Here is a 25,160-nt window from a genome sequence, read left to right on the forward strand (position 1 = left end):
AACTGGTAATGTTATTTCCTTTTGTAGTGCACTTTTTGCTCATTTATCAGCACACTCGTTCCCTTTCACCCCCTCATGTGCAGGCACCCAGCAGAACTGCAGATCTATACCATGCTTTTTAATATGGACAATGAATCTGTGCTTTTTAATATGGACAATGAATCTGTGCATATCACCACCCTATCTGGTCTGACCTCTTCAACCCACTGTAATCCTATTATTACAGCAAGCATTTCTGCTGTATACACTGATAATTGATCAGACGCTCTTTTTGAGATAGATATTTTAAAGTCTGGGATGTATATACCAACTCCAACACACTCTTCTTTGTTCTTAGAACCATCTGTGTACATTTGTAGGTAATTGTAGTACTTTTAGTTCAGATACATACTTGTTTTAATTCCCACTTCATTTATTTGCCACTATTTTTTCCTTTCTACAATATTGAGTGTGACATTCGGTCACATGACAAAGAAGCTATTGAAAAAATAAACAGAATTTTCCATACAAAAATGTATTAATATTAACCCTTGTATAGTGTTTCATTATTTATGTAAAGAAAAATGATATGATACATTATTTGTTCAAACTCACACTCAATGGCGTTGGCTAATTTTCTGTGAAGAACATATATCAGAACACATTTTCAATGACCACCCACTGTACACCCCCCCCTACACATTTATATTAGATACAGGATGTTCGGGGCTAACACAAGTGTGGAAAGTGTGTGTGTGTGTGTGTGTGTGTGTGTGTGTGTGTGTGTGTGTGTGTGTGTGTGTGTGTGTGTGTGTGTGTGTGTGTGTGTGTGTGTGTGTGTGTGTGTGTGGGTGTGTGGGTGTGTGGGTGTGTGTGTCTTATCACAACTGATCAAGATGGCCAAATGATTCTCTGCTCAGAGGGCCTTGCAAATGATTTTGGAAGAGAGAGAACCATTTGATGATGATGTAGAGGAAGAGGAAGGTGTTTCAGAATGTGAGGATCACATTTCTGAGAATTCTGAGTCTGACAGTGACTTTGAAGAACAGGATTAGATTGAGCATCAGCTAGTTACAAAAAAAAGACGAGCCACAGGACCAGCCGGTCTATTGGAATGATATATTAGAGAAATAGATAAATAATTACTAAGTAGCAGATGAATGTTATGGATGTTGTTTCAACAGTTCAGGTGTTTAACAGATGTTGTTTCAGCAGTTCAGTTGTTTAGCAGTCTTATTGCCTGTGGTATGAAACTGTCCCTGAGTCTGGTGGTTTTAGTCCGGATGCTGCGGTCATGCCTGCCAGACGGCAGCAGACAGAACAGTTTGTGGCTGGGGTGATGGGGGTCGTTGATAATCCTGAGGGCTTTCTTCCTGAGCCGCTGGGAGTAAAGGTCCTCCATGGATGGCAGCTCCGTCCTGGTGATGTTCTGTGCAGTTTTCACCCCCCTCTGTAAGGCCTTACGATTGAGGGCAGTGCAGCTGCCGTACCAGGCCGTGAAGCAGCCAGTCAGGATGCTCTCTATGGTGCACCTGTAGAAGGTCAGGATTCTCTCTATGGTGCACCTGTAGAAGTTGCAGAGTATCCTGGAGTCCATGTTGAACCTCCTCAGCCTGCGGAGGAAGAAGAGCCGCTGTCGAGCTTTTTTGGTGATGGTGGTGGTGTGAAGAGTCCATGTCAGGTCCTCAGTGATGTGGACCCCAAGGAACCTGAAGCTGCTGACTCTCTCCACCGTAGTCCCATTGATGGCGATGGGGGCGTGACCCTCTCTCTGCTGCTTCATGTAGTCCACAATCAGCTCTTTGGTTTTGCTGAAGTTGAGATGGAGGTTGTTATCCTGGCAGCCAGTGTAGTTCTTTGAGCCAGCATTGAGTTTGAGTGATTAGGTCACATGACCTGGAAGGTATTGAAGAAATAAGCTAATTTTTCCATCAAAATATTAATATAAAATATTTAAAGTATTAACATGGAATAAAAAGAGGTGTGTCCTATGCAGCCAGTGTAGTTCTTTGAGCCAGCATTGAGTTTGAGTGATTAGGTCACATGACCTGGAAGGTATTGAAGAAATAAGCTAATTTTTCCATCAAAATATTAATATAAAATATTTAGAGTATTAAAATGGAATAAAAAGAGGTGTGTCCTATGCAGCCAGTGTAGTTCTTTGAGCCAGCATTGATTTTGAGTGATTAGGTCACATGACCTCGAAGGTATTGAAGAAATAAGCTCATTTTTCCATCAAAATATTAATATAAAATATTTAAAGTATTAAAATGGAATAAAAAGAGGTGTGTCCTAAGCAGCCAGTGTAGTTCTTTGAGCCAGCATTGATTTTGAGTGATTAGGTCACATGACCTGGAAGGTATTGAAGAAATAAGCTAATTTTTCCATCAAAATATTAATATAAAATATTTAAAGTATTAAAATGGAATAAAAAGAGGTGTGTCCTAAGCAGCCAGTGTAGTTCTTTGAGCCAGCATTGATTTTGAGTGATTAGGTCACATGACCTGGAAGGTATTGAAGAAATAAGCTCATTTTCCCAACAAAATATTAATATAAAATATTTAGAGTATTAAAATGGAATAAAAAGAGGTGTGTCCTATGCAGCCAGTGTAGTTCTTTGAGCCAGCATTGAGTTTGAGTGATTAGGTCACATGACCTGGAAGGTATTGAAGAAATAAGCTAATTTTTCCATCAAAATATTAATATAAAATATTTAGAGTATTAAAATGGAATAAAAAGAGGTGTGTCCTATGCAGCCAGTGTAGTTCTTTGAGCCAGCATTGATTTTGAGTGATTAGGTCACATGACCTGGAAGGTATTGAAGAAATAAGCTAATTTTTCCATCAAAATATTAATATAAAATATTTAGAGTATTAAAATGGAATAAAAAGAGGTGTGTCCTATGCAGCCAGTGTAGTTCTTTGAGCCAGCATTGATTTTGAGTGATTAGGTCACATGACCTGGAAGGTATTGAAGAAATAAGCTCATTTTCCCATCAAAATATTAATATAAAATATTTAGAGTATTAAAATGGAATAAAAAGAGGTGTGTCCTATGCAGCCAGTGTAGTTCTTTGAGCCAGCATTGAGTTTGAGTGATTAGGTCACATGACCTGGAAGGTATTGAAGAAATAAGCTAATTTTTCCATCAAAATATTAATATAAAATATTTAAAGTATTAAAATGGAATAAAAAGAGGTGTGTCCTAAGCAGCCAGTGTAGTTCTTTGAGCCAGCATTGAGTTTGAGTGATTAGGTTACATGACCTGGAAGGTATTGAAGAAATAAGCTCATTTTTCCATCAAAATATTAATATAAAATATTTAGAGTATTAAAATGGAATAAAAAGAGGTGTGTCCTATGCAGCCAGTGTAGTTCTTTGAGCCAGCATTGATTTTGAGTGATTAGGTCACATGACCTCGAAGGTATTGAAGAAATAAGCTCATTTTTCCATCAAAATATTAATATAAAAATATTTAAAGTATTAAAATGGAATAAAAAGAGGTGTGTCCTACGCAGCCAGTGTAGTTATTTGACCCAGCATTGATTTTGAGTGATTAGGTCACATGACCTGGAAGGTATTGAAGAAATAAGCTAATTTTTCCATCAAAATATTAATATAAAATATTTAAAGTATTAAAATGCAATAAAAAGAGGTGTGGTCAATAAATGTATGCTCTAGAGTGAATTTGCTTCACATTCACACGATCGAGAAGCTGTCGATTTATTAAAAACAACATTTTTCTTGTGTAATTGAAAAGTCATTTGTTGATGGTCCCTAAGTGAAAGCCTCGTTTCGCACAGAAGATCTCCCCGTCGTAATACAGCCAGCAGCAGGGGAAACTGACGCTCCTTGCTGGTCCGCGAATGTCCGTCGAATATCCAACCTAAAACTAACTTCACCGCGGTCAAAAAACACTACAAGACAGTATAAAAATATATTCAGGCAATCATTATTTTTCGCTGACTATTCCAAACAACCGGGGCTGGGAATAAGAATTTGGGTAAGGTTTCTGTCGGGAAAATATCCGCCCCGGAGCTGCTTCCAAGCCAATAAATGTCCTTTTCTTTGCGGTTTTAGAGGCGTAATCACTGTTAAATCATGCTTTAAGACGAAGCAAAGCCCCGATCCGCCGGGTCGTTACAAAAAAACGGACTATTCCCCTCGTTTTCCCCTTCTTCGTCCGCATTGCTGTAGTCGTTTCCCTGTACGCAGCTCCACTGAAAGCACCGCCGATGACTGACTCCCAGGTGCTCCACACTGGCATCAGTCACTCATCCCGCCGTCCAATAGAAAATGATCTTGGGAAAGAGGGCGGGACCTCCCCGTGTGAACACAGACAGCAGGTGGAGGTGTGGTGTGACTTCTGCTACAGGTTCATTCGCTGGCAAACACACAGGTGAACGCCTGAAGGGGCACTTTTTGACTGGTCACGTCAAACTGCTGAATGTGTTGTTATAATAACATTATTATCGTGACAGCATTTAATGATTTACTCCTTTATTTGAAGACATATCTAAGTTCTTGTCTTATTGTATATTATGTTATTGTGTTTTGTGTGTCATATCAAAGTACCAACCTTAAAATTGAATGTATACAGCACTAGAATAGATGTACTCTGCACCTCTGAGTCTGCCTTTAGCTATAGTTCATTTAACGTCTTCCTTTACATATAAAAAACACAATCTGTCATTTAAGGTTCTTATTTACCGGGTTTACAAACATTTGTAATCAGCCCTGCTGCCTGACCTGGGCAAACTCCATCGGCCTCAGGGGTGCTGCTGTAAATGACCCTGACTACTGACCTCTTAAATGGAAAACAAAGAGAAGTTCAGACCCAAAATTATTGAACCACCACATTGTCTGCTTTGCTTAGGTATATACAGCATATATTCTAAAGAAATACGGCAATAATTACAATATGTTTGACAAACCTGTTCATGCAAGTTATTGTAAAGATTACATTACATTTCATTTTGCTGACGCTTTTATCCAAAGTTACTTAGAATAAGTGCAAAAACCATAAAGATTCAAACTACAAACTAGTGCAGATATATTTACTTCAAGCAAGTCATTCCATTGTAAGTGCTGGTGAATTTGTGACAAGGCCTTAGCCAACTCTTTAAAGTGCTTCTTTTTTTCTTTTTGCTGCAGATGCAGACATGTAGACACCACAATAACCATTGAACACCGAGGCAGCTTGTCTGAATAATTACTTTAGGCCTGTCCTGAATACATTACAGGAGTCATATATCAACATTCAATGTAAATTATGCATGTATTATTTCCTCTTTCTGGGGCCAAACAACATGTAAAAACAAGGCATATGATGGTCACATTATTAAATCTAGGATAAATATCAAACAATTGTCATCAGCCTCTGATTAAATCATTTAGTTAATGTCACTTATAGATTACCCTCAATTTAAAAATAAAGTTAAGTTGCTTAGACCTTAAAAGCAGCATGCAGAATCCATAAATACATATGTATACAAACACCGAAATAAAAAGAACAGAGTAAACATATACTAGTACTCTAAATAAACATATGTAGGATGGAAAGGGAAAATTAAATTTGGAAATCATGATACATTTGCCCAATTAAGCTGATTTGAGAAATGTCTTTACCAATTGTTTTTGAAGGGTTGTTTCCAGTGGCATCATTCACACTGGATGACAGAAATCCCAAGAGTGCCTCATCACATGATATTGTATAAGTTCCAAGATCACGCTAACAAGTGCCCCGCTGCAGTAAATTCTTAAGAGGATTACCTCTCAGCTATTTTAATCTAATTATGAAAGAAACAATTTCTCCCTTATTTTGTTTAGCTCTTATGAGATGGCAATAATTACAAACATGACCCATTTTCTATTAAATAATGAAGTTGATCTATATCAAATGAATATGAATGTATTTCCCTAGGAAGCATATGTTGCACGGCTAACTATGGAGCTTTCAAGACATCAACTAAGAACGAATGAAAAATTAAATCTCTGCCAAGGAAAGGTTTATTCCAAAAGAAATCGAACTGCCCACTATTTTGTAGGGCCGAGGTTCCTCAGTCATAAAAAGGTTACTTCCATTTAACAGGTATAAATCGTTTTTTTTTTTTATTACAATAGGATTCAAGACAATGAGAAAATAAGTTTTAGACATTTGCAGAGACCAGCCTGTCAATTAAGAACTGGTGTTCCATAATTGAAAAACATTATGCTGTGGTGAAAGGAGAACTTTAAAAAAATGTTAACCCAAAATGTCTGACTGGTCACGAGTAGACACTCAACACCATATGAAATACATTATACAGCATCAATACAGCAGCAAACATTATCTGCTAGTAAAGTTTAACAGCTGCACCTATTACAAAAATCGGTTAGGAACTGAAAGCAAGGCAATTCAATAGTAACAATTCATGTAGTTTCAAAAATATTTTACAGCCTTTCTAATGTTCAACTTTCATGCAAGCTCTGGTTTTATGTAAGTGTACTTGGACATAACACTGCAGCCAGAGTATGATTTTGAAATTCGTGACATATGTATACAATTTAAGTCATCTTTTCAGGATCACAGAGTCCCATACTAGTGATCCTCAAACCAACAATGTGAGGCTTGAATGCTCAGCTCCACTTTCAAATGAATGCCTAATGTTGAGAGAAACTAGGCTCCTCCCCCTTGTGTTTTCCAGGGCAGATCTCTACGTCAGAGAAGATTTCTCTGCATTTATAAAGGTGTACAAACGTTTTTTTCTTAACTATTTTTTTCAAAATGTTGCCTGGAAGTAAAGTCAAACTCAAAAAGACTTCAATTACAGTTATCCCGTAACCGCATATAGGTGTTTCATCATAGAAAACTGCTCAATATAGGATTTGAGCAAAACTACCCTGAGCTTCAAACTTGAGAAAGACTGACACCCTATGGCCAATAGTAATACAGGTTCATATCTCTTAACTGTACTACACAATTCCACAGAAGGCAAAAAATGAAGCCATTCTGTTTCTGACTCATGTCAAATTATTTTTAAAATAAAGTGGATACAACTAAGCAAATACACACATTAAAATATGGAGCATATTTAATGTATCAACATAAAATAGAAGATTGCATCTTTGAAAAAATTGAGTGAAGAAGATATCTTTCAGTCCTCTTTAAGCCCTCCAAAGACAGCTGTAGGGACACTCTTCTGTTCAAGCTGCACCTCTGTGAAAAGACCAGAGGATCAAACAATTATGAAATGCATGTTTACAAATAAGACCTGTCTGCATGTATGTTTAAAAGAAGACAGAATATCACTGCTGAGGCTGGGCCTATTGTGACAGTAGCTCACCTTCTGGTCCCTGGTTATTATCATCTTCATCATCATCACCGATGTCGATCTCATCAGGATTAGCTTGTTTGGCAAGTTCAGCCAACTCAGTGCGAGAGGTGTCACTCCTGCATTGGTAGATACAAAGAGTGAGATTAATGTGTGGCCAGTTAGATTCTAACATGCATCAACGCCAAGCAATTCATCTCACGGGAACTGCACAGGTTTTATATATAGCTTTTCACAAGAGTAAGAAAAAAAGACAAGCGATGGAGTGAAAAAAAAGGCTATGGACAAACCTGACAAAGAGAATTTTCTCTTTGGGCTTGGGTTTGTCCTGCTCGGCCTCTGCAGCGAGCTGCTGTGCTTTCTGTTCCAGCATTTTCATGTCATCAATTCCCATTTGGCCTGGAGCAAGATCGGACACTGGGTACAACAAACACGGAAACATTAACATATATTATGACATTCATTATTGGGCAGTTCAGGGATCTAGCCTGAGGACTTGGGACAAATAGCATGTGTGGATACACCAATAATATGATTTAACATCCACACAATGTTTGGTACTGCTCAGACAGTTAACAGCTAAAGAGTTATAACAACCCCTCTCACCTGTGGAGCTTGTTGTGGCCTTCATCATCTGAGAGGTCATAAAGTTGACCTGGGTGTTGTAGGTGGCTTGGACACTGCGTTTGATCCTTAGCATTTCTCTAATAGTGTCTTCATTTCCATGGCGGATCTCAAATTCTTTCCATGTTTGCCAGAAAGTTGCGGTCACCTATGAGGTAAAGTTCAGACATTTTTAGAAAAGTGCCAAGATTTTCACACCACTGTTTATGATACAGTTTATTCAGAAACGATAAATGCCAGGGAGGTAGGTTATCTCACCCGTGGGTCACAAATCTGGGAGCAGTAGGAGTAGATTGCTCGGGCCCGATCAATTTCCCCGAGTTTACTCTCCATGTCGGCAAACCGCAGACACATGTCCCTGGCATGCATATCAGGAAGGACCTGGATAAATAAATACAAATTGATTTCCATTATTTCAATATCAATAAAACAGTTAACCGATCATTTTAAGAGCAAATATTTTTGATTATATAGGGAAAAAAAGCTTCAATACAACATGTCATTTTCATAAATGCTATCCCATGTACCTCAATAGATTTCTGGTAGATGGCTCTTGTGTACGTGACTCCATAAATCTCAGCTGCTCTTTTGATGTATATATTGAACATGGTATGTCGTTCCCCATCATCTACTGCCTGCGTTGCTCTTTCGTAGACGGCCATGGCATGTCGTGCCAATCCATATCCCTCCTCCAGTTTGGCATACAGCAGGTAAATGGCTGGAAACCAAGGCGAAGTGGGACATTCAACATCAGTACACTTTATACAGAAAAAATATGAGAAACAGTGTGCCAATAATCTGCACACAAATTGTCAATGTTAGTATAACAAAGCCACTTACTCTTGGCAAACTTGGCAGGGCAGCCGTCGAGGGCTTGCTCAAATAAATCCCTAGCTCTTTCCAGCTTCTTGCCCCCATAACGATCGATGAACTTGGTGAGGTAAGTGTTCCAGATGTCATAAACATTCGGCCACCTAAAGAGAGCAATACCTCGCTCGTATGCCTAAAAAAAAGGTATTGACAAAGACATTGAAGAATTGTTAGAAGGGTTACGTTGACAAAAGCAAGAACACACTGGTTTTAAATGTTGGTTGAGTTCATTAGTAGCATGTTCTTACTTTAAAGCTTTCCTCATAGTAGTTGTGCTCTTCGAGGAACATGGCGTAATTGATGATGATCTGTGGTGTGGCGATGCGGAGGTCAATGATCCGGTCATACACTGCTTTTGTGGACTGAGGAGAAAGAAAATGGGGTACGAATTTAATTCAAAATGTGTAACTCACACAGATGAATGACAAATCTGATTTAAAAGCAAACAGTGAGTAAGACTTCTAACACAATCAATAAATATCTCAGACATTTCCTGACATATATACACCTTCATATATTTGGCTCATTGTAGTAACATTCAGCTGTTGACACACAGACATTGTGGACATACCTGGAAAGTGCCGAGACTCTCCTCCAAGTCCGCCAGCATGGACCAGACCTTCAAGGACTTGTAAACTCTGTTCTGGACCGGCTCAGATACATCAAAGTACTCAGCCTTCTTGGATGGGATGGCTGTAGCTTTCTATATTTAAATAAAAAAACAAGTTGTCAATTATTTAAAATGGTGCAATCAGTAAAACACTTGGTCAGAGCCTTAGAAGCATTTTAAATCAATTCCAGTCAACTTATCTGTTGCACAGATGTCATACTCTACACAGGCAGAGCTTCCCCAAATGTATTTTGTGGTCAATACTCTAATCTCCTAGGGCCCTAAACTTTCAACTATGCACTGTTCACATGGTTTTGTTTCCACCGAACAAGTGAATTGTTTGAAAGAAGGAGAGCTTCAAAAAGGCGACAAACAGAATGTCGTATTTTTTAGTCAATAGTCAAGCTAGTGTTTTATAGTTTAATGTCAAACTTCTACGTATTACACAGATATGATTTGCGGCCTCAGGTTTCATTTATGGACTACTGTATCCCACACCTTGTTTGGAATCTTGATATAGAATATGCTTTCAAAAAACATTTGGAGGAAGACAATGTTATTGTAGTTTCTCAGTCCTTCCACTAGATGTTACTAAACATCTAGTGTACATAGTGCTGCTATTTTACTGTTATATCCAATGACTGCAGATGTGAATTAAGTGTCTCACCCTCAGTATACGCAGTGCCTGTTCATAGTTCTCATGGCGAAGCTCCATCTCTCCATATTCACACCACACCGCAGCGAGGTCATCAACCTGCTTGTAGTTCACCTTAGTAGCCTTCTCAAAAATGGTCCGGGCCTGTGTGACAGTCATTAAATGTGAGACATACCATGATTAGAACAAGTTTCTCATATAATTTACAGAGAGTTTTTTTGAATACCCGTTTTAAAAACCTCAGTGACTTACATCCTCAAGCTGCTCATTTTCCTCATAGAATTTAGCGAAGGAAACCCAGAGAGAGTGAGGCTTCCCGGTGGCCTTCATTGGATCCACCGTCTGCACTGCCTCTGTGTACGTGTTGATGATCTGCCAAATATATGGTGAGCACAGATCTATTAGTAAGGTAGACCATACATTTGAGTTAACTGTGTATGTTGAATGTTTTACCACAATAAAATGTGGGAGCAAAACAAATTTGAATACAATTTTCAAAAAGGCCTCACCTGCCGTGCATTGCCGTCATACAGTTTAACCCGCTTGTGCCACTCATGTACATTATGAGGGTTCTGTCGCAGTAGAACACTGTTCAACAGGAGCGGCCGCCGGGCTATCAGCTGCTCAAAGCGGGCCAGTCTAAGCTCCATGTCTACATCCTCTGGGAAAAGAGGGACAGAGAGTAAAGCATGCATGGTGGAGTGCAGTGAAAGTGAAGTATGTTGCAGATATAAATGAATCAGCACTCACCCTCTTCATCTTTTCCCATCTCAGCAGTGGCCTCCATCTTAGCTGCGATCATGCTCTCTTCAAACTGGGCATAACTATCAAACACTTGCGTGAAATCCCTTACAGTTACCACCGTGAGGATGGCTTCCTCATAAACATCACGAGCCTGAGAAAGAAAAATGTATAGGTTTAGTAAATCACATTAATGTTAATTCAATTGAGGCAACCTAACTAGATATTTATAAGTGTTGGGAAAATACTGAATGTACTCTTCCAATATCAGAGTAGCACATGATAACAAAGGCCCTACGTAGCTGTGTACGTAACAGGATGTATGGTTACCTATAAGAGCATCAGGACTGTTTTAGGAATATGATAGCAATACGATTAACATGATGATTCAGCCTCTATGGAGATAGACATATGACAAGCACGATAATTTCTGACGTGGGTCTTAGCTAATCTAAACTAAACTTAGTATACTGCTTTGAACCGGTATTCCTCCATCATGTGACTGTGTAACACTCTCTCTTGTATATCAGCATGTGAAGGACACTGTTCAGGAACTAGTTGTACCATATGCTCTGTATGTGATGACTACTTCCATTCTTGCAAGGATAATAATTACATGTATCCTGATATTGAAGCTCAAGCCGGTGACTAGTGATATTTTTCTAACAATAAGGAAGAGTAGTATTTGGGATAAATAACATGATATCAATATGTGTTGCATGAAATGTATACAAATTGAATCTATTCAAAAGAAACACACCTTCTCAAAGTGACCACTCCTGATGTAATAGTCAGCTAATGAACACCAGAGTTTTCCAAGTTGGTCTGTGAAGCGAGTGAGGCCTCCTCTGATGATGGCTCCGACATTCAGAGATGTCACTTTGTCAGGGTTCTGGGAGATCAGGTCGCAGAGCTCATGCCACAGCTGTCCAAAAGAATACATGTTGAAACAAGAGTTTTTATTTTGCAGTTCGTGCTTACAAAAATAGGCACCCAAAGTGCTAGGGTAATATTATCTTACCTGATAGTTAGACTTGCCCTCTTTGGACACAAAGCTCTCGTCATTGACAACAGCTGCTAGTCGCAAAGCTGCTTCATCCAAGCGGCCAACAGTACGCAAGTAGTCTATGTATTCCTCTGTATTCTCCGGGGAAAGCTACATAGTACAAAGAGCAGACAGCACACATTGAGGACATTTCCAAGTACAGCAAAAAAAAGTTCAATTAAATGTCAACATTATCATTCCCTTTCAATGGTAATATGTCAAATAAATTGTCCTATTAGATGAGAACTTTTAAAAAGAAATGTTCGTATTCATATCTATCATACCACATCACATACATTCTTTATAAATTGCCACTGAAAGTGCACAAACACAACTATCAGAGTCATCAGAAACTGTGAAAGAAACAAATGACAGTTGGGTGTATAAAACTAGTTTGTGACCGATGCTCTCACCTTAAGGTACCTGCGATACACCCGAATGGCTGTCTCAGGCAGGGGCAGGTTACGGGCAAAGCGGAGATACAGAGGCCAGATACGTGGATGCTGTGTAACAGGAAGAGCTCTGAGGGCACGGTCAAATGTTTGCCGACTTCTTGTGATCTTGCATTGAGAAACAAGAAACTGGCAGTAATCAAGCCATAGTCTCGGCATCTGGTTTAAGGAAAGACAAGGTGGTTTAGTTCAAGCACACAGACCACAATGTAATATTATTGTGTGCTGTCCAGTGGATTTGTATGGAGTTCTTAAAGTTGTATTACCTTGTGCATGAACACTAATGCCCTTTCATGGCAATTATTGACCTCTTCATATCCTGGTTCAGTGACACATTTCCCTTTGATTTGTTTCCGTCTCTCTCTCAGATAATTGTACCACAGCTTATAGCTTTAAAAAAAAAAAGGGAAAAGAAAAGTATTACACCATAAGCAAATAGCAATTGGACAAATCTTAAAACGAATATGACTCTCTTCACAGGAATCACAGCCTAAATAAAAGTTAAGGTATTTAAAGATAATTAACAACGCACAACAGTGATGTAAAGAAACATGTCCTATCTTAATAAAAAGCTATACAAGTTGTAGGATTAAAATGTTGATTTGCAGGTATCCCTAGCCACCTGTTTCTCTTTACATGTCAATGCGTTCACTAAAAGGTCCCCTGTACCGTTAGATAACTTACCTGCCAGGCAGCTCCTTCAGAGCCCTCTCATAGATCATGTTCAGGGTGGATCTTCCTGCATTCTGCTTGAATTCGATGTAACGCATCCAGCACTTGACCGAGTATGGGTTCCTGATGATCTCTTCTTCATAAGGGAGATCATCGTCCTCCTAACAGAGGCAGAAATCCCATAACATGTTAAGTACAACTGTAATAACTTTTTGAAAGAGTTGCGTCTGCTAATGGCTAACATTAGCGCCACAACGTAACGTGAACGTCACAATAACAATTCAGTCGTAAACTGCAAACGCAATTAATTAACAAAAGCTATTGTAAGTTCAGAATTAAAATATTTTAACACAAGTAAGGAGCCAATATTGTGTGACAACAAAGATGTGATTCCAGGCAAACGAGCCATAACAAGCTAACTGCAATACACACGGCCAAGCTAACGTTAGCGCGCCAGTTAAAAGTTAGCTAGCTAACAAACACTCATAAACGCTAGCAGATAACACACAAAATAATAAATGGTGTAGCTTACAAACATAACATCGGGTTTTCCGTTTAGCGAAGGCATTTTTTTTTTCTTGAAAGATATGGCCGTTTGAGATTTAAAAAATGAATGCGAAGTGTAGCTAACTGCATGTGCGTGTAGTCCTCAGTGAGACTTCCGGCTTCGTCACTACACGTCACAATCTTGGCAAATGTCGGTGGTTACCGGTGTTGTGTCAAATGATGCACCCCCATCATGAAATGCCCCCCTTGTCACGGGAACGCGCATTTCTAAATGACACGTTTACACCTTAAAACGATGTTTAAAACGAAAAGTAAACGTTCAGGGTTTTTATTAATGGTAATTTTCAGACTGTGAGTTGTTTAGTGGTAGCTCATATAGTCTTGATTCTTGTGGTTAAACTTTTCGCTCCGTATTTGATGGTAGTGGTGTCGAAATTCATTCGTCACTTCCTTTTCAGTTTTTGTTTTTTTTAATCTTTTTATTTTTTATTATTGTTACGTCCTGTCTGTATACACGTGCTTTACAATGTATTGTTTAATTTTACATATTTGTCATATAATAATCAAGTCTTTGTCAGCATATTTTTGCCACGTTATGCACCCCTTGCTATTTTACATAATAAAAGTGTCACATTCATGAAACTTGCTAGTCCTATAACTATACACTGAAAAATGTTTGAGGGTGGGATTAATAAAAACATCTTTTTGGGTGGGGTGCATTTTATGACAGGCCTGGTTATCACAATATGCTATTTTACAAAATAAAAGTGTCACATTCATGAAACTTGCTCCATTTATTGGTACTAGTCCTACAACTATACCCTAAAAAATGCTTGAGGGTGGGATTAATAGAAACATCTTTTGGGGTGGGGTGCATTTTATGACAGGCCTGGTTATCACAATATGCCCCCCCTTAATATCTTACAAAATAAAAGGGTCACATACATGAAACTTGCTCCATTCATTGGTACTAGTCCTAGAACTATACCCTGAAAAATGCTTGAGGGTGGGATTAATAGAAACATCTTTTTGGGTGGGGTGCATTTTATGACAGGCCTGGTTATTACAATATGCCCCCCCTTGCTATCTTACAAAATAAAAGTGTCACATTCATGAAACTTGCTCCATTCATTGGTACTAGTCCTACAACTATACCCTGAAAAATGCTTGAGGGTGGGATTAATACAAACATCTTTTTGGGGGGGGGGTGCATTTTATGACAGGCCTGGTTTATCATCCGAGTCAGAAATAAAACAAATATGGAGTGAGGGCTAGTCCTGCAATTGTCCAACACATTTACATACACACAGTAATTAATAATACATGTTGAATGAAATAAAGAAGTAACATATTGTCCATACTAAAATTGTGTACATTATCACACATAAAATAAACATTCATTTTGAAGATTAGAGTCCAGTGACATGGTAAGCAATCAAAGTCAGTGTGAACAACATGTCATCTTTAACCCTTGTGTTGTGTTCGAAAGCTGTTACTGTTCTGACACCATAGTGTATTGGCACCCCCTAGTGGCAAAAGTCGGTACTGTAGCTTTAAGGCACCAAATAGCGCGACTCTCCTTCTTGTGTTTTAGTTTACACAGCAAAGCCATGCAGAGCACATCGTAGCTCAGTGCTATGCCACAGATCATTTTGTTTTAATCCTTGGAGTAGATCTGTCTGTAAGTATACAAACTTACCTGTGTGCCAAGTTATGTGTTTCTAAAATGTGGTTTAATTGATTGTGTGGTTTCAATGTTTAAGATAAGCTAAGCTAACTAGCTGCTAAGCTAACGGACATAGCTCATTCTTAGCATAGGCTGTTGATTATACTGCACTCTATTTGCATTATGTTGCACATGTATTATTTCAATTGTGTAACTTGTGTTGTATTTTTCTGTTTATTCTTGCAGTTTTACAATTTCAAGCCTCAGTAAATGGTCAACTCAACAACTGTCTTTGTTCGCTATCTGTTAAGCTATGCAGTGCGATGCATACGCAAGGGCAGAATAGTAAAAAGACACTACACAGCTGGAAAGGCAGCGAAATAATTCTGTGATCAGCACGCTACTACTTCAACCTAAAGACTCATTCATCAGACAGCAGTAAGATGAATGACCAGGAAGAAGAACTCCGGTCTGTGGAGACCAGGTCCCGGGCCTCAAGTCACAGGTCATCAACAAGGTCAAGCAAGTCATCTGCCAGTGCTGCAGCGACAAGAGCAAGAGCTAAAGCCGAAGCAGCAAAAATAAAGGTATCCTTCGCAGAAAGGGAGGCAGCCATGATGAGGCAGAAAGCAGAGGTGGAGGCAGCCATGATGAGGCAGAAAGCAGAGGTGGAGGCAAACCTTTATGTTTTGAAGCTGGAAAGTAAAGCTGTGGCCGCATCTAAAGAGGCAGCCATATTTGAAGCAGCTGCAGCAGATTTGGAAGAAGGACATCTTGATGAGTTACAGGATGTAGCTCAGGAGGATCCAGCAAGACGCACAACAGAATACATTGATAAACATTCATTTTTACAAAACACCCACCAACAGTTTCAAGACGTGGAAACACAGAAACTCACTTGTCACAACAACGGACAGCAGGGCATACATTGGCCACACAAGGGTGGAGATGAGCACAAACCCACTGAGGACCTACACTATGCATCTCTTCCTGTCTCTCCAGCATTCGTTCCAAATAACTACTCAGCTCCAACTCCTCATACTCCTGATCTTGCTCAGTATCTCGTGAGAAAAGAGATGGTGAGTTCTGGGCTCCTTGCCTTTGATGATCGTCCAGAAAATTACTGGGCATGGAAATCATCATTCCAAGCAGTTACAAGGGAGCTGTATCTGTCTGACCACGAAGAGCTCAACCTCCTTGTCAAATGGCTTGGACCGGAGTCAGCAGCACATGCAAAGCGGATAAGGTCAGTGCACGTTCATAACCCCACAGCAGGTGTCAATATGATATGGCGGCGCTTAGAGGAATGTTATGGATGTCCAGAGGTGATCGAAAATGCCCTTCTAAAACGAATAGAGACATTTCCAACCATCTCAAACAAAGACATCCACCAGCTCAGAGAGCTAGGTGACTTGCTACTGGAGATAGATGCCGCTAAATCTGGTGGATTCCTGCCTGGCCTAGCATATTTGGACACTGCAAGAGGTGTTAATCCAATAGTGGAAAAGCTTCCTTACAGCCTACGAGAGCGCTGGGTAACGCAAGGCTCCAGGTATAAGGAAGATTATCTTGTGCCTTTCCCACCTTTCAGCTTCTTTGTGAAATTTGTATGTGCCCAGGCAAAGATCAGAAATGATCCAAGTTTTGCATTCAGTCTCTCCTCTTCCCAAAGTGACATTAGAGTGGATAGAACACCTAAATACACTCCGAGAACAGCTGTTTCAGTTAGGAAAACTGAAGTGACTTCTTCTGCCTCACAGTCTAGCTCAGCTATCAAGACAGAGGAACCAGACAAACAATGCCCAGTGCATAACAAGCCTCATCCACTGTCAAAATGCCGTTGGTTTCGAGGAAGACACCTTGATGAGAGAATAACCTCTTTAAAGGAGAAATCCATCTGCTTTCGATGTTGTGAATCCACAAAGCATATTGCCAAAGATTGCGAGGCAACACTTAAATGCAAGGAGTGCGAAAGTAACAAACACACCTCAGCCATGCATCCTGGTCCAGCTCCTTGGTCGTTTGGTATGTTCAGACCTGAGAATGAGCAAAGCGGCGAGTCTGGAGGACAAAGGCCACCTGAAGTAACTTCCATGTGTACAGAAATCTGCTGTGGTGCTCCCAAGCCCAGATCGTGCTCGAAAATTTGCTTGGTGAATGTATACCAGGCTGATTATCCCAACAAGTCACACAGAGTGTATGCAGTGATGGATGATCAAAGTAATTGGTCGTTAGCAAAATCACAGTTCTTCAATCTGTTTGGCTTGAATGGCAATGCATCTCCCTATACTCTAACAACATGCTCAGGCAAAGTAGAGACAGCAGGAAGAAAAGCATGCAACATTATAGTGGAGTCACTTGATGGGAAAACTAAAGCAGCACTCCCTCCTCTGTTGGAATGTAACAACTTGCCTGACGACAGGTCAGAGATTCCCACTCCGGAGATCACACAGTATTTTCCACACCTCAGGCAAGTGACTGACAAGATTCTTCCCCTCGACACCAATGCTCCTATTCTCCTTCTGCTCGGAAGAGACATTCTGCGTCTACATAAGGTGCGTGAACAGTGTAACGGGCCTCACGACTCACCCTACGCCCAGCGCCTTGACCTTGGCTGGGTCATAGTTGGAGAAATATGCCTGGATGGGACTCACAATTCAAACAATGTCAACGTCTAAAAGACCCATGTCCTTCAAAATGGACGCCCATCCTTTCTTAAGCCGTGCACAAACAGCATTCAGGTGAAGGAGAGGTTAAATGGTCCAGCCAAGCATCATCTTCCAGCCCCATCTCACAGCCTGGAAAACGTCCTTAATGGAAGTTTAGATTGTATAGGAGAAAGTGTGTTTCGAAAAACACCTGATGACGACAAACCAGCTCTGTCTGTGGATGACAAGGTCTTTCTCCGAACCATGGAAAACGAGGTGTATATGGATGATGAAAACCACTGGGTGGCACCACTGCCCTTTCGCTTCCCCCGCAAGCCCCTTCCTAATAACAGGGAACATGCCTTGCAGCGTCTCTCCTCTCTCCAGCGCTCATTCAGAAGGAGACCAGACACAGAGCAAGAAAATAAGACTGAATCATTTGAACTTGTGCAACCAGAGACTGATAAAGAAATGTATCCTCAAGTGATCTCTCTTGCAACCAAGGTCACAGAGCAGAGTCTCGGATCACAACGGTTCAAACATTTCTCTACTTGGAAGGCTCTAGTACAGGGGTCTCCAACCTTTCTTCATCTGAGAGCTACTTTTAAAAAATTAAAGTGGCCAAGAGCTACTTGCATCACATCGCTTACATTTATTCACATAGCCCTCATCAGTTGAATTAAGTTATACTTTTGTACACGTGTGAAATTGCAATACCTAAAGCTTATCAAAAATCTTAACTTCACATCAAGGTCAAAGAAAACGAAGATTTCTCACATATTATTACGGCCCTCATAGTAAGTACATCACTGAACATTCACATACATGTCCTTAATCACCACCTTTCAAGCATTTCACTATTTTGTACAGTCAGTGAGATGAATGGCACTGCATGCAGTCCACCATACAGGTGTATGCTGGACCCACTTAGGTTCACTCTAATAGAGTCATTTAAATGTACATCAGTCAGTCTTGTTCTGTATTTAGATTTCATTCATGTCAGAAAAAGCTGCTTCACAAAGGTATGTAGAACAGAACCAAATAAAGCAGACATTTTCCGTGCTGCTTGGTGAATGTTCTTATAGTTTTCTGGGTCTACAAGGCTCCAGAAATGTTGTGAGTTTTGCTGAGACTTAAGCTGAACATTATTTTGGATATCTCCACAGGATTGACACTGAACAGTTGTTCAGCCATCTTTTTCTTCTTCTTCTTCGTGTTGACATTAAATTATAAACCATAATACATCAATTGTATAGGTCCAGCCTCCCTATATCTGTGTGTGAAATTGTTCCATCCTCAAAAACAAAAAACTAATACTTCTGCAGTCTAGCTGCAGCTTCTAGCAACGGTCTTCTGTTAAAAAAAAAAGACAGTGAATGTCCTGAATGTGGCATCACACGCATGACTTAAGTCTGAACACAGCAGACAACAGGAGTATTTACAATAGCATATACAAACAAAAATAGTGCATGTGGGTGCACACTTACATTCTCTGTCTTACTGTTACATAAATCCCATGAATGTATGAGATTAAGTTAGCTTCATCATATCTCAATCAGTGATTAAGTGAATAATAAAGTTTCTATCGAGTCACTATCAGCTTGTCACTCATTATATTCAGGGAGGGGGCGGGGTTTGGAGGAACGGAGAGGAGACGGTGATCGCGGAAGCTTTCCTCCTGCCTTCACAAACTTTACACAAGTATTTATCAACTGAAAATAGCAAGAGGACATTCATACTCTGCAATCCAAGACTTGATTAAATCCACCAAAAACCTGACATGACGATAACGAGTGTTTTTCAAAAAACACAAATCCCTCCCTGTGTGTCTCTGAGGCGCAGCGACAGGGCCTGATTCAGAGCGGGTCATTCTGCTGTTGGTTCTGGACTGGTGTTGGTGGAGAAAGCAGACTGCTCCGTGTGTGGTGTCGCTGTGCCGCTGTCACGTCTGTTCCTTGATCTCTGCGCACTGAAAAGCTGCCCGCGAGCTACCGGTAGCTCGCGATCGACGTGTTGGAGAGCCCTGCTCTAGTAAGAGGTATGGCAACGCTCATTCATGTAGCCAAGTCCTATTCCAGCAAGTCTCACACTGTAGAGTGCAATGGATGGCATCACTGCAAACAGTCACACACCTCAGAGCTCTCTCAGGCCAAAACAATCATCTTGAAGGCAGTGCAGCAGGATGTTTACAAGAACGAGGTGGACCGCGCAACTCAGGGCATTAATGTTCATAGCCACAACTCTCTTGTGAAACTGGACCCTTTCTTGACAAGGATGGATTGCTGAGAGTTGGGGGTCGCATCCATAAAGCCCAATTGGAAAACCAAGAGAAACATCCACTCATCCTGCCAGCCAGTCATCATGTTGCCACTCTCTTAGTCCGACACTATCATGATCAAGCAGCTCACCAAGGTCGCCATTTAACAGAGGGCGCACTGCGCACTGCCGGTGTCTGGATAGTAGGAGGGAAGAGGCTCATTTCGAGTATAATATTCAAATGTGTCATCTGCAGGAAGTTGAGAGGCAAGTTTGAGGTTCAGAAAATGTCCGATCTGCCTGCTGACAGACTGTCCATGGATCCACCTTTTACACATGTAGGGCTTGATGTCTTTGGTCCATGGAGTGTGATAACTCGTCGCACAAGAGGTGATGCTGCTTTGAGTAAAAGATGGGAAGTCATTTTCACATGTCTCAGTACGAGAGCTGTTCACTTGGAGGTTATTGAAACCATGTCCACCTCAAGTTTCATTAATGCCTTGAGGCGCTTCCTGTCGATTCGTGGACCTGTCAAACACCTCAGGTCAGACAGAGGCACAAACTTTATTGGAGCATGCGGAGAGCTTCAGATAAACACGGACGATCCTGAGATCAAGGACTATCTGCAAGACCATGGTTGTACATGGATATTTAATGCACCTCATTCCTCACTTATGGGTGGAGCTTGGGAGAGGATGATTGGTGTGGCTCGACGGGTCCTTGATGCACTGCTGTTGAAGAATAAGGATAAACTGACCCATGAAGTCCTGGCCACTTTGATGGCTGAAGTTATGACCATCATGAACGCCAGGCCTCTGGTTCCCATCTCTTATGATACAGATCTTCCTGAGATACTCTCACCTGCTACTCTTTTAACCCAGAAGGCAAGTGTGACACCCACACCCCCGGGGGACTTTGAACTGGATCACCTATGTAAGGCACAGTGGCGCCAGGTCCAGAGCTTGGCGAACTCCTGGAAACGGTGGAAGCAGGAGTATCTGGCAACTCTTCAGCCTCGGAGGAAGTGGACCGAGGAGCAGCCTAATCTCCAGGACGGTGACGTTGTTTTGTTAAAGGACGTTCAAGCACAACGTAATGACTGGCCTCTTGGTCTGATAGTAAAGGCCATTCCAAGTTCGGACTGCAAGGTGCGAAAGGTCATGGTGAAGACCTTAGGTCAAGGGACAGTTAAAGAGTACCTTAGGCCCATCAGCGATGTGGTGTACTGATACCAAGGGTAAAGAGATGTAAATAGTGGTAAACAGGTTTACCAAGTGGGGAGTGTTCTGACACCATAGTGTATTGGCACCCCCTAGTGGCAAAAGTCGGTACTGTAGCTTTAAGGCACCAAATAGCGCGACTCTCCTTCTTGTGTTTTAGTTTACACAGCAAAGCCATGCAGAGCACATCGTAGCTCAGTGCTATGCCACAGATCATTTTGTTTTAATCCTTGGAGTAGATCTGTCTGTAAGTATACAAACTTACCTGTGTGCCAAGTTATGTGTTTCTAAAATGTGGTTTAATTGATTGTGTGGTTTCAATGTTTAAGATAAACTAAGCTAACTAGCTGCTAAGCTAACGGACATAGCTCATTCTTAGCATAGGCTGTTGATTATACTGCACTCTATTTGCATTATGTTGCACATGCATGGGCGTCGCAGCCATTATATGAGGGTGGGACAAGTCCCCCCCACTTTTTCAAATGGTTAGTTTAGACCCCCCCACTTTTACTATGCGGAAAGTCCGTGAATCGGTCTATCCACTCGCCACATTTTGTAGAGCGCTGTGTCAGTGCTTCACTATCAAATGAAATCCATTCCACTTGCTTATTGAGAGAATGCCCAAATCAATGAAACTCCGTACCATGTTTTCACTGCTACTTTGTACCAAGGCAGATTCTCACATAGCGCGCGCATGTTCAAGGAGTGTTGTCATAGTTGGACAGCTCAGATCTGTTGTATGAAGCGATGCCGGTAGCGGAGGTAAGGCACACACACCAAATGTTCAGGAAATGGTTAATACAGCGAAAATCAAAGCTGACGATCTCTTGGTTTGATATGTTTTCTCCCCCAGACAACATGGACATAAGAACATTTTTTCAAAGAAGAGGAAAGTAAGTCATCAGCTGGTAGCAGTTAATCAGTTAACAGTGATGGCGGCGTCTCACTTCTGGAGAGGAGTTTCGTCTTTATGTCATGATAGAGAGATACAAATACTGAATAGTTTAGATGAGAAAAGGCATCGAAATGCCAGGTTACTAGTATTTATCATGTAAACAGGGAACATGAATAACCCGATCTCTCTGTGCTCATGTAAACACCATATCCCCAATATGATCATAACCGGGATAATACTCATGAACGGCTTACTGATGTCCATGTAGAGACGCAGTCAGTGTAATTACTGGAGCCTCAGTTCGATAAGAGATTATTTTCTGAGTTCTTTAACTTAGGTACTCTCTCTCAAAATGGTAATGTGCATTATGTTTTAATTATACTTCTTATCATTCAGAAGCTTTTTGTGTGTGTTTATATTTTACTGAGTGCTTATAGGCTATTTCCATCCCAGTATTCAGTTAACTATTTATTTTCTGTGCACATTACATAGACTAGCTAATATTCTACCTACTGCTTGGGACTGAGTCTTCAAAATGTCCAATGTCACAGACTGGGACTTACTTTAGAGTCAGTTGTATTTACATTCAGTATGACTTGTTATGATTCAATGTGAAAGAGTATACTGCTCAATAAATAAGTATCACTTCACCACCTCTCTTGACATCTAGGCACTTGAGAGTGAGTCAGAGGCAGAATACAGGGACAGTGGAGAGAGGTCCATTGCTGAGGTGAGTGATGAAAGGGAAATGACAGTTGAGAGTAAATTGTGATGTGGACTCTCATCCCAGGATTTTAAGGAAATCAGTGGGGATATTGAACAGGAAACATTTCAGTCAAGGGGCATCATATGACCAATATAGACAGAAGAGCAACATTTATTTGAACATTTAAGTCAATGATACCATTCCTAGGTGAACTTAACATCCGTATGGAGTCAGATCAGTCTCAATATTAATAAATGCTCACAGAAGGATTCACAAATGTATTTTGCGATTTATATATAAATGACTCTCCACAACAATATCTCTCAATGCACTCACAAATATTTATTGTTGTATATAAATGTACAAAAAATGGGCATTTAAACTGCTTTTTATTCATTCAAAGACAGCTCTGAATTAATAATCAAATATGTTTCCTTTCTTTACTACTGGATGAAATTACAAAATGTACCCATCATTTTCTTCATGCTAGTATAGCCACATAAAAGTATCAAACCACCTGTTAAAATGCACCAGAATACAGGAAATCTATATTTTGTTTCACCCCCCATTAAAAATGTCCCCCCCACATTCAGGATGCTTCCTACGCCCATGTGCACATGTATTATTTCAATTGTGTAACTTGTGTTGTATTTTTCTGTTTATTCTTGCAGTTTTACAATTTCAAGCCTCAGTAAATGGTCAACTCAACAACTGTCTTCTGAGTCTTTGTTCGCTATCTGTTAAGCTATGCAGTGCGATGCATACGCAAGGGCAGAATAGTTACCGTTCATGGTGTTCGCGGGTCAATTTTGACCCATGATTTATCTCCATCTCCAAAACACTCCAAAAGAATGACTATCATCCAATATTGTTTTAACTCCATCATAACCTTTACATTACAACAGGATTGTTTGGTCATTATTTTGGAGATGGAGATAAATCATGGGTCAAAATTGACCCGTGAACACCATGAACGGTAACAGCTTTCGAACACAACACAAGGGTTAAAGATGAATATGACATGTTGTTCACACTGACTTTGATTGCTTACCATGTCACTGGACTCTAATCTTCCAAATGAATGTTTATTTTATGTGTGATAATGTACACAATTTTAGTATGGACAATATGTTACTTTATTTCTTTATTTCATTCAACATGTATTATTAATTACTGTGTGTATGTAAATGTGTTGGACAATTGCAGGACTAGCCCTCACTCCATATTTGTTTTATTTCTGACTCGGATGATAAACCAGGCCTGTCATAAAATGCACCCCACCCAAAAAGATGTTTCTATTAATCCCACCCTCAAGCATTATTTAGGGTATAGTTGTAGGACTAGTACCAATGAATGGAGCAAGTTTCATGAATGTGACACTTTTATTTTGTAAGATAGCAAGGGGGGGCATATTGTGATAACCAGGCCTGTCATAAAATGCACCCCATCCAAAAAGATGTTTGTATTAATCCCACCCTCAAGCATTTTTCAGGGTATAGTTATAGGACTAGTACCAATGAATGGAGCAAGTTTCATGAATGTGACACTTTTATTATGTAAGATAGCAAGGGGTGCATAACGTGGCAAAAATCTGCTGACAAAGACTATGTAACATTTGTAAACATATATTTTGATTATTATTATTATTATTATTATTATGAAAAGGAAGTGACGAATGAATTTCGACACCACTACCATCAAATACGGAGCAAAAAGTTTAACCACAAGAATCAAGACTATATGAGCTACCACTAAACAACTCACAGTCTGAAAATTACCATTAATAAAAACCCTGAACGTTTACTTTCGTTTTAAACATCGTTTTAAGGTGTAAACGTGTCATTTAGAAATGCGCGTTCCCGTGACAAGGGGGGCATTTCATGATGGGGGTGCATAATTTGACACAACACTGGTATGACATCTGCTACTTTTCTTTAGCCACTACAATGCTTCTAGACTAGACTAGAGTGACAGAAGCATAAACTTTCTTCTTCTCTCGGTTTTTGGCGGATTGCAAACAACTTTAAAGGTGCATACCGTTACCTACTGTACATGAGTGTGAATCATCATATCATTCCATCATGGACGTATCTATGATCTAATCTAAAAAAAAAATCAAGAAAAAACATAAAATAAATAAAACAAAATACAAATCTATGATCTTTCCTGACCTAATGCTGCCTCTATAACTTTAGCCTTTAGTTTTTCTCTTTCCGCTTTATAGATGTCACAATGTAACAAGATATGTTCATCTTCTTTAACTCCACAGCTCCCACACTTGTCACTGTCACTTTTCCCCATG

General features: G+C 40.1%; 2 protein-coding genes across 2 annotated transcripts; one reads left to right on the top strand and one right to left on the bottom strand.

Annotated features, from left to right (window-relative positions):
- Window positions 1–6,061: 6,061 nt before the first annotated feature.
- Window positions 6,062–13,528, bottom strand: xab2 (XPA binding protein 2). The gene is made up of 19 exons (XM_034143932.1): window positions 13,493–13,528; window positions 12,973–13,121; window positions 12,555–12,678; window positions 12,250–12,447; window positions 11,813–11,947; window positions 11,552–11,716; window positions 10,801–10,945; window positions 10,560–10,711; window positions 10,303–10,422; window positions 10,063–10,194; window positions 9,357–9,488; window positions 9,034–9,147; window positions 8,756–8,918; window positions 8,443–8,633; window positions 8,174–8,296; window positions 7,898–8,063; window positions 7,582–7,708; window positions 7,304–7,410; window positions 6,062–7,176 (listed from the first exon to the last, which is right to left on the bottom strand). Exons 1-19 carry the CDS (start codon window positions 13,526–13,528, stop codon window positions 7,115–7,117), a joined length of 2,541 nt encoding a protein of 846 aa, XP_033999823.1. The 3' UTR covers window positions 6,062–7,114.
- A 6,599-nt stretch (window positions 13,529–20,127) lies between these two features.
- LOC117493300 lies at window positions 20,128–21,266 on the top strand. Its single transcript, XM_034143797.1, has one exon. It carries the CDS (start codon window positions 20,325–20,327, stop codon window positions 21,264–21,266), a length of 942 nt encoding a protein of 313 aa, XP_033999688.1. The 5' UTR covers window positions 20,128–20,324.
- The last annotated feature ends 3,894 nt before the right edge of the window (window positions 21,267–25,160 follow it).

The sequence above is a fragment of the Trematomus bernacchii genome, unplaced genomic scaffold (assembly GCF_902827165.1).
Source record: "Trematomus bernacchii unplaced genomic scaffold, fTreBer1.1, whole genome shotgun sequence".
Classification (NCBI taxonomy): Eukaryota; Metazoa; Chordata; class Actinopteri; order Perciformes; family Nototheniidae; genus Trematomus; species Trematomus bernacchii.

What these genes read in the sequence shown, in the direction of transcription:
- xab2 (XM_034143932.1), bottom strand. Translation starts at nt 13,528, where the DNA reads ATGCCTTCGCTAAACGGAAAACCCGATGTTATGTTT. An exon ending in GAAAACCCGATGTTATGTTT is followed by an intron (nt 13,122 to 13,492) that starts GTAAGCTACACC and finishes TGCCTCTGTTAG; the next exon opens with GAGGACGATGATCTCCCTTA. An exon ending in CCCAGATTTGTGACCCACGG is followed by an intron (nt 8,064 to 8,173) that starts GTGAGATAACCT and finishes TTTACCTCATAG; the next exon opens with GTGACCGCAACTTTCTGGCA.
- LOC117493300 (XM_034143797.1), top strand. Translation starts at nt 20,325, where the DNA reads ATGTCCGATCTGCCTGCTGACAGACTGTCCATGGATCCACCTTTTACA.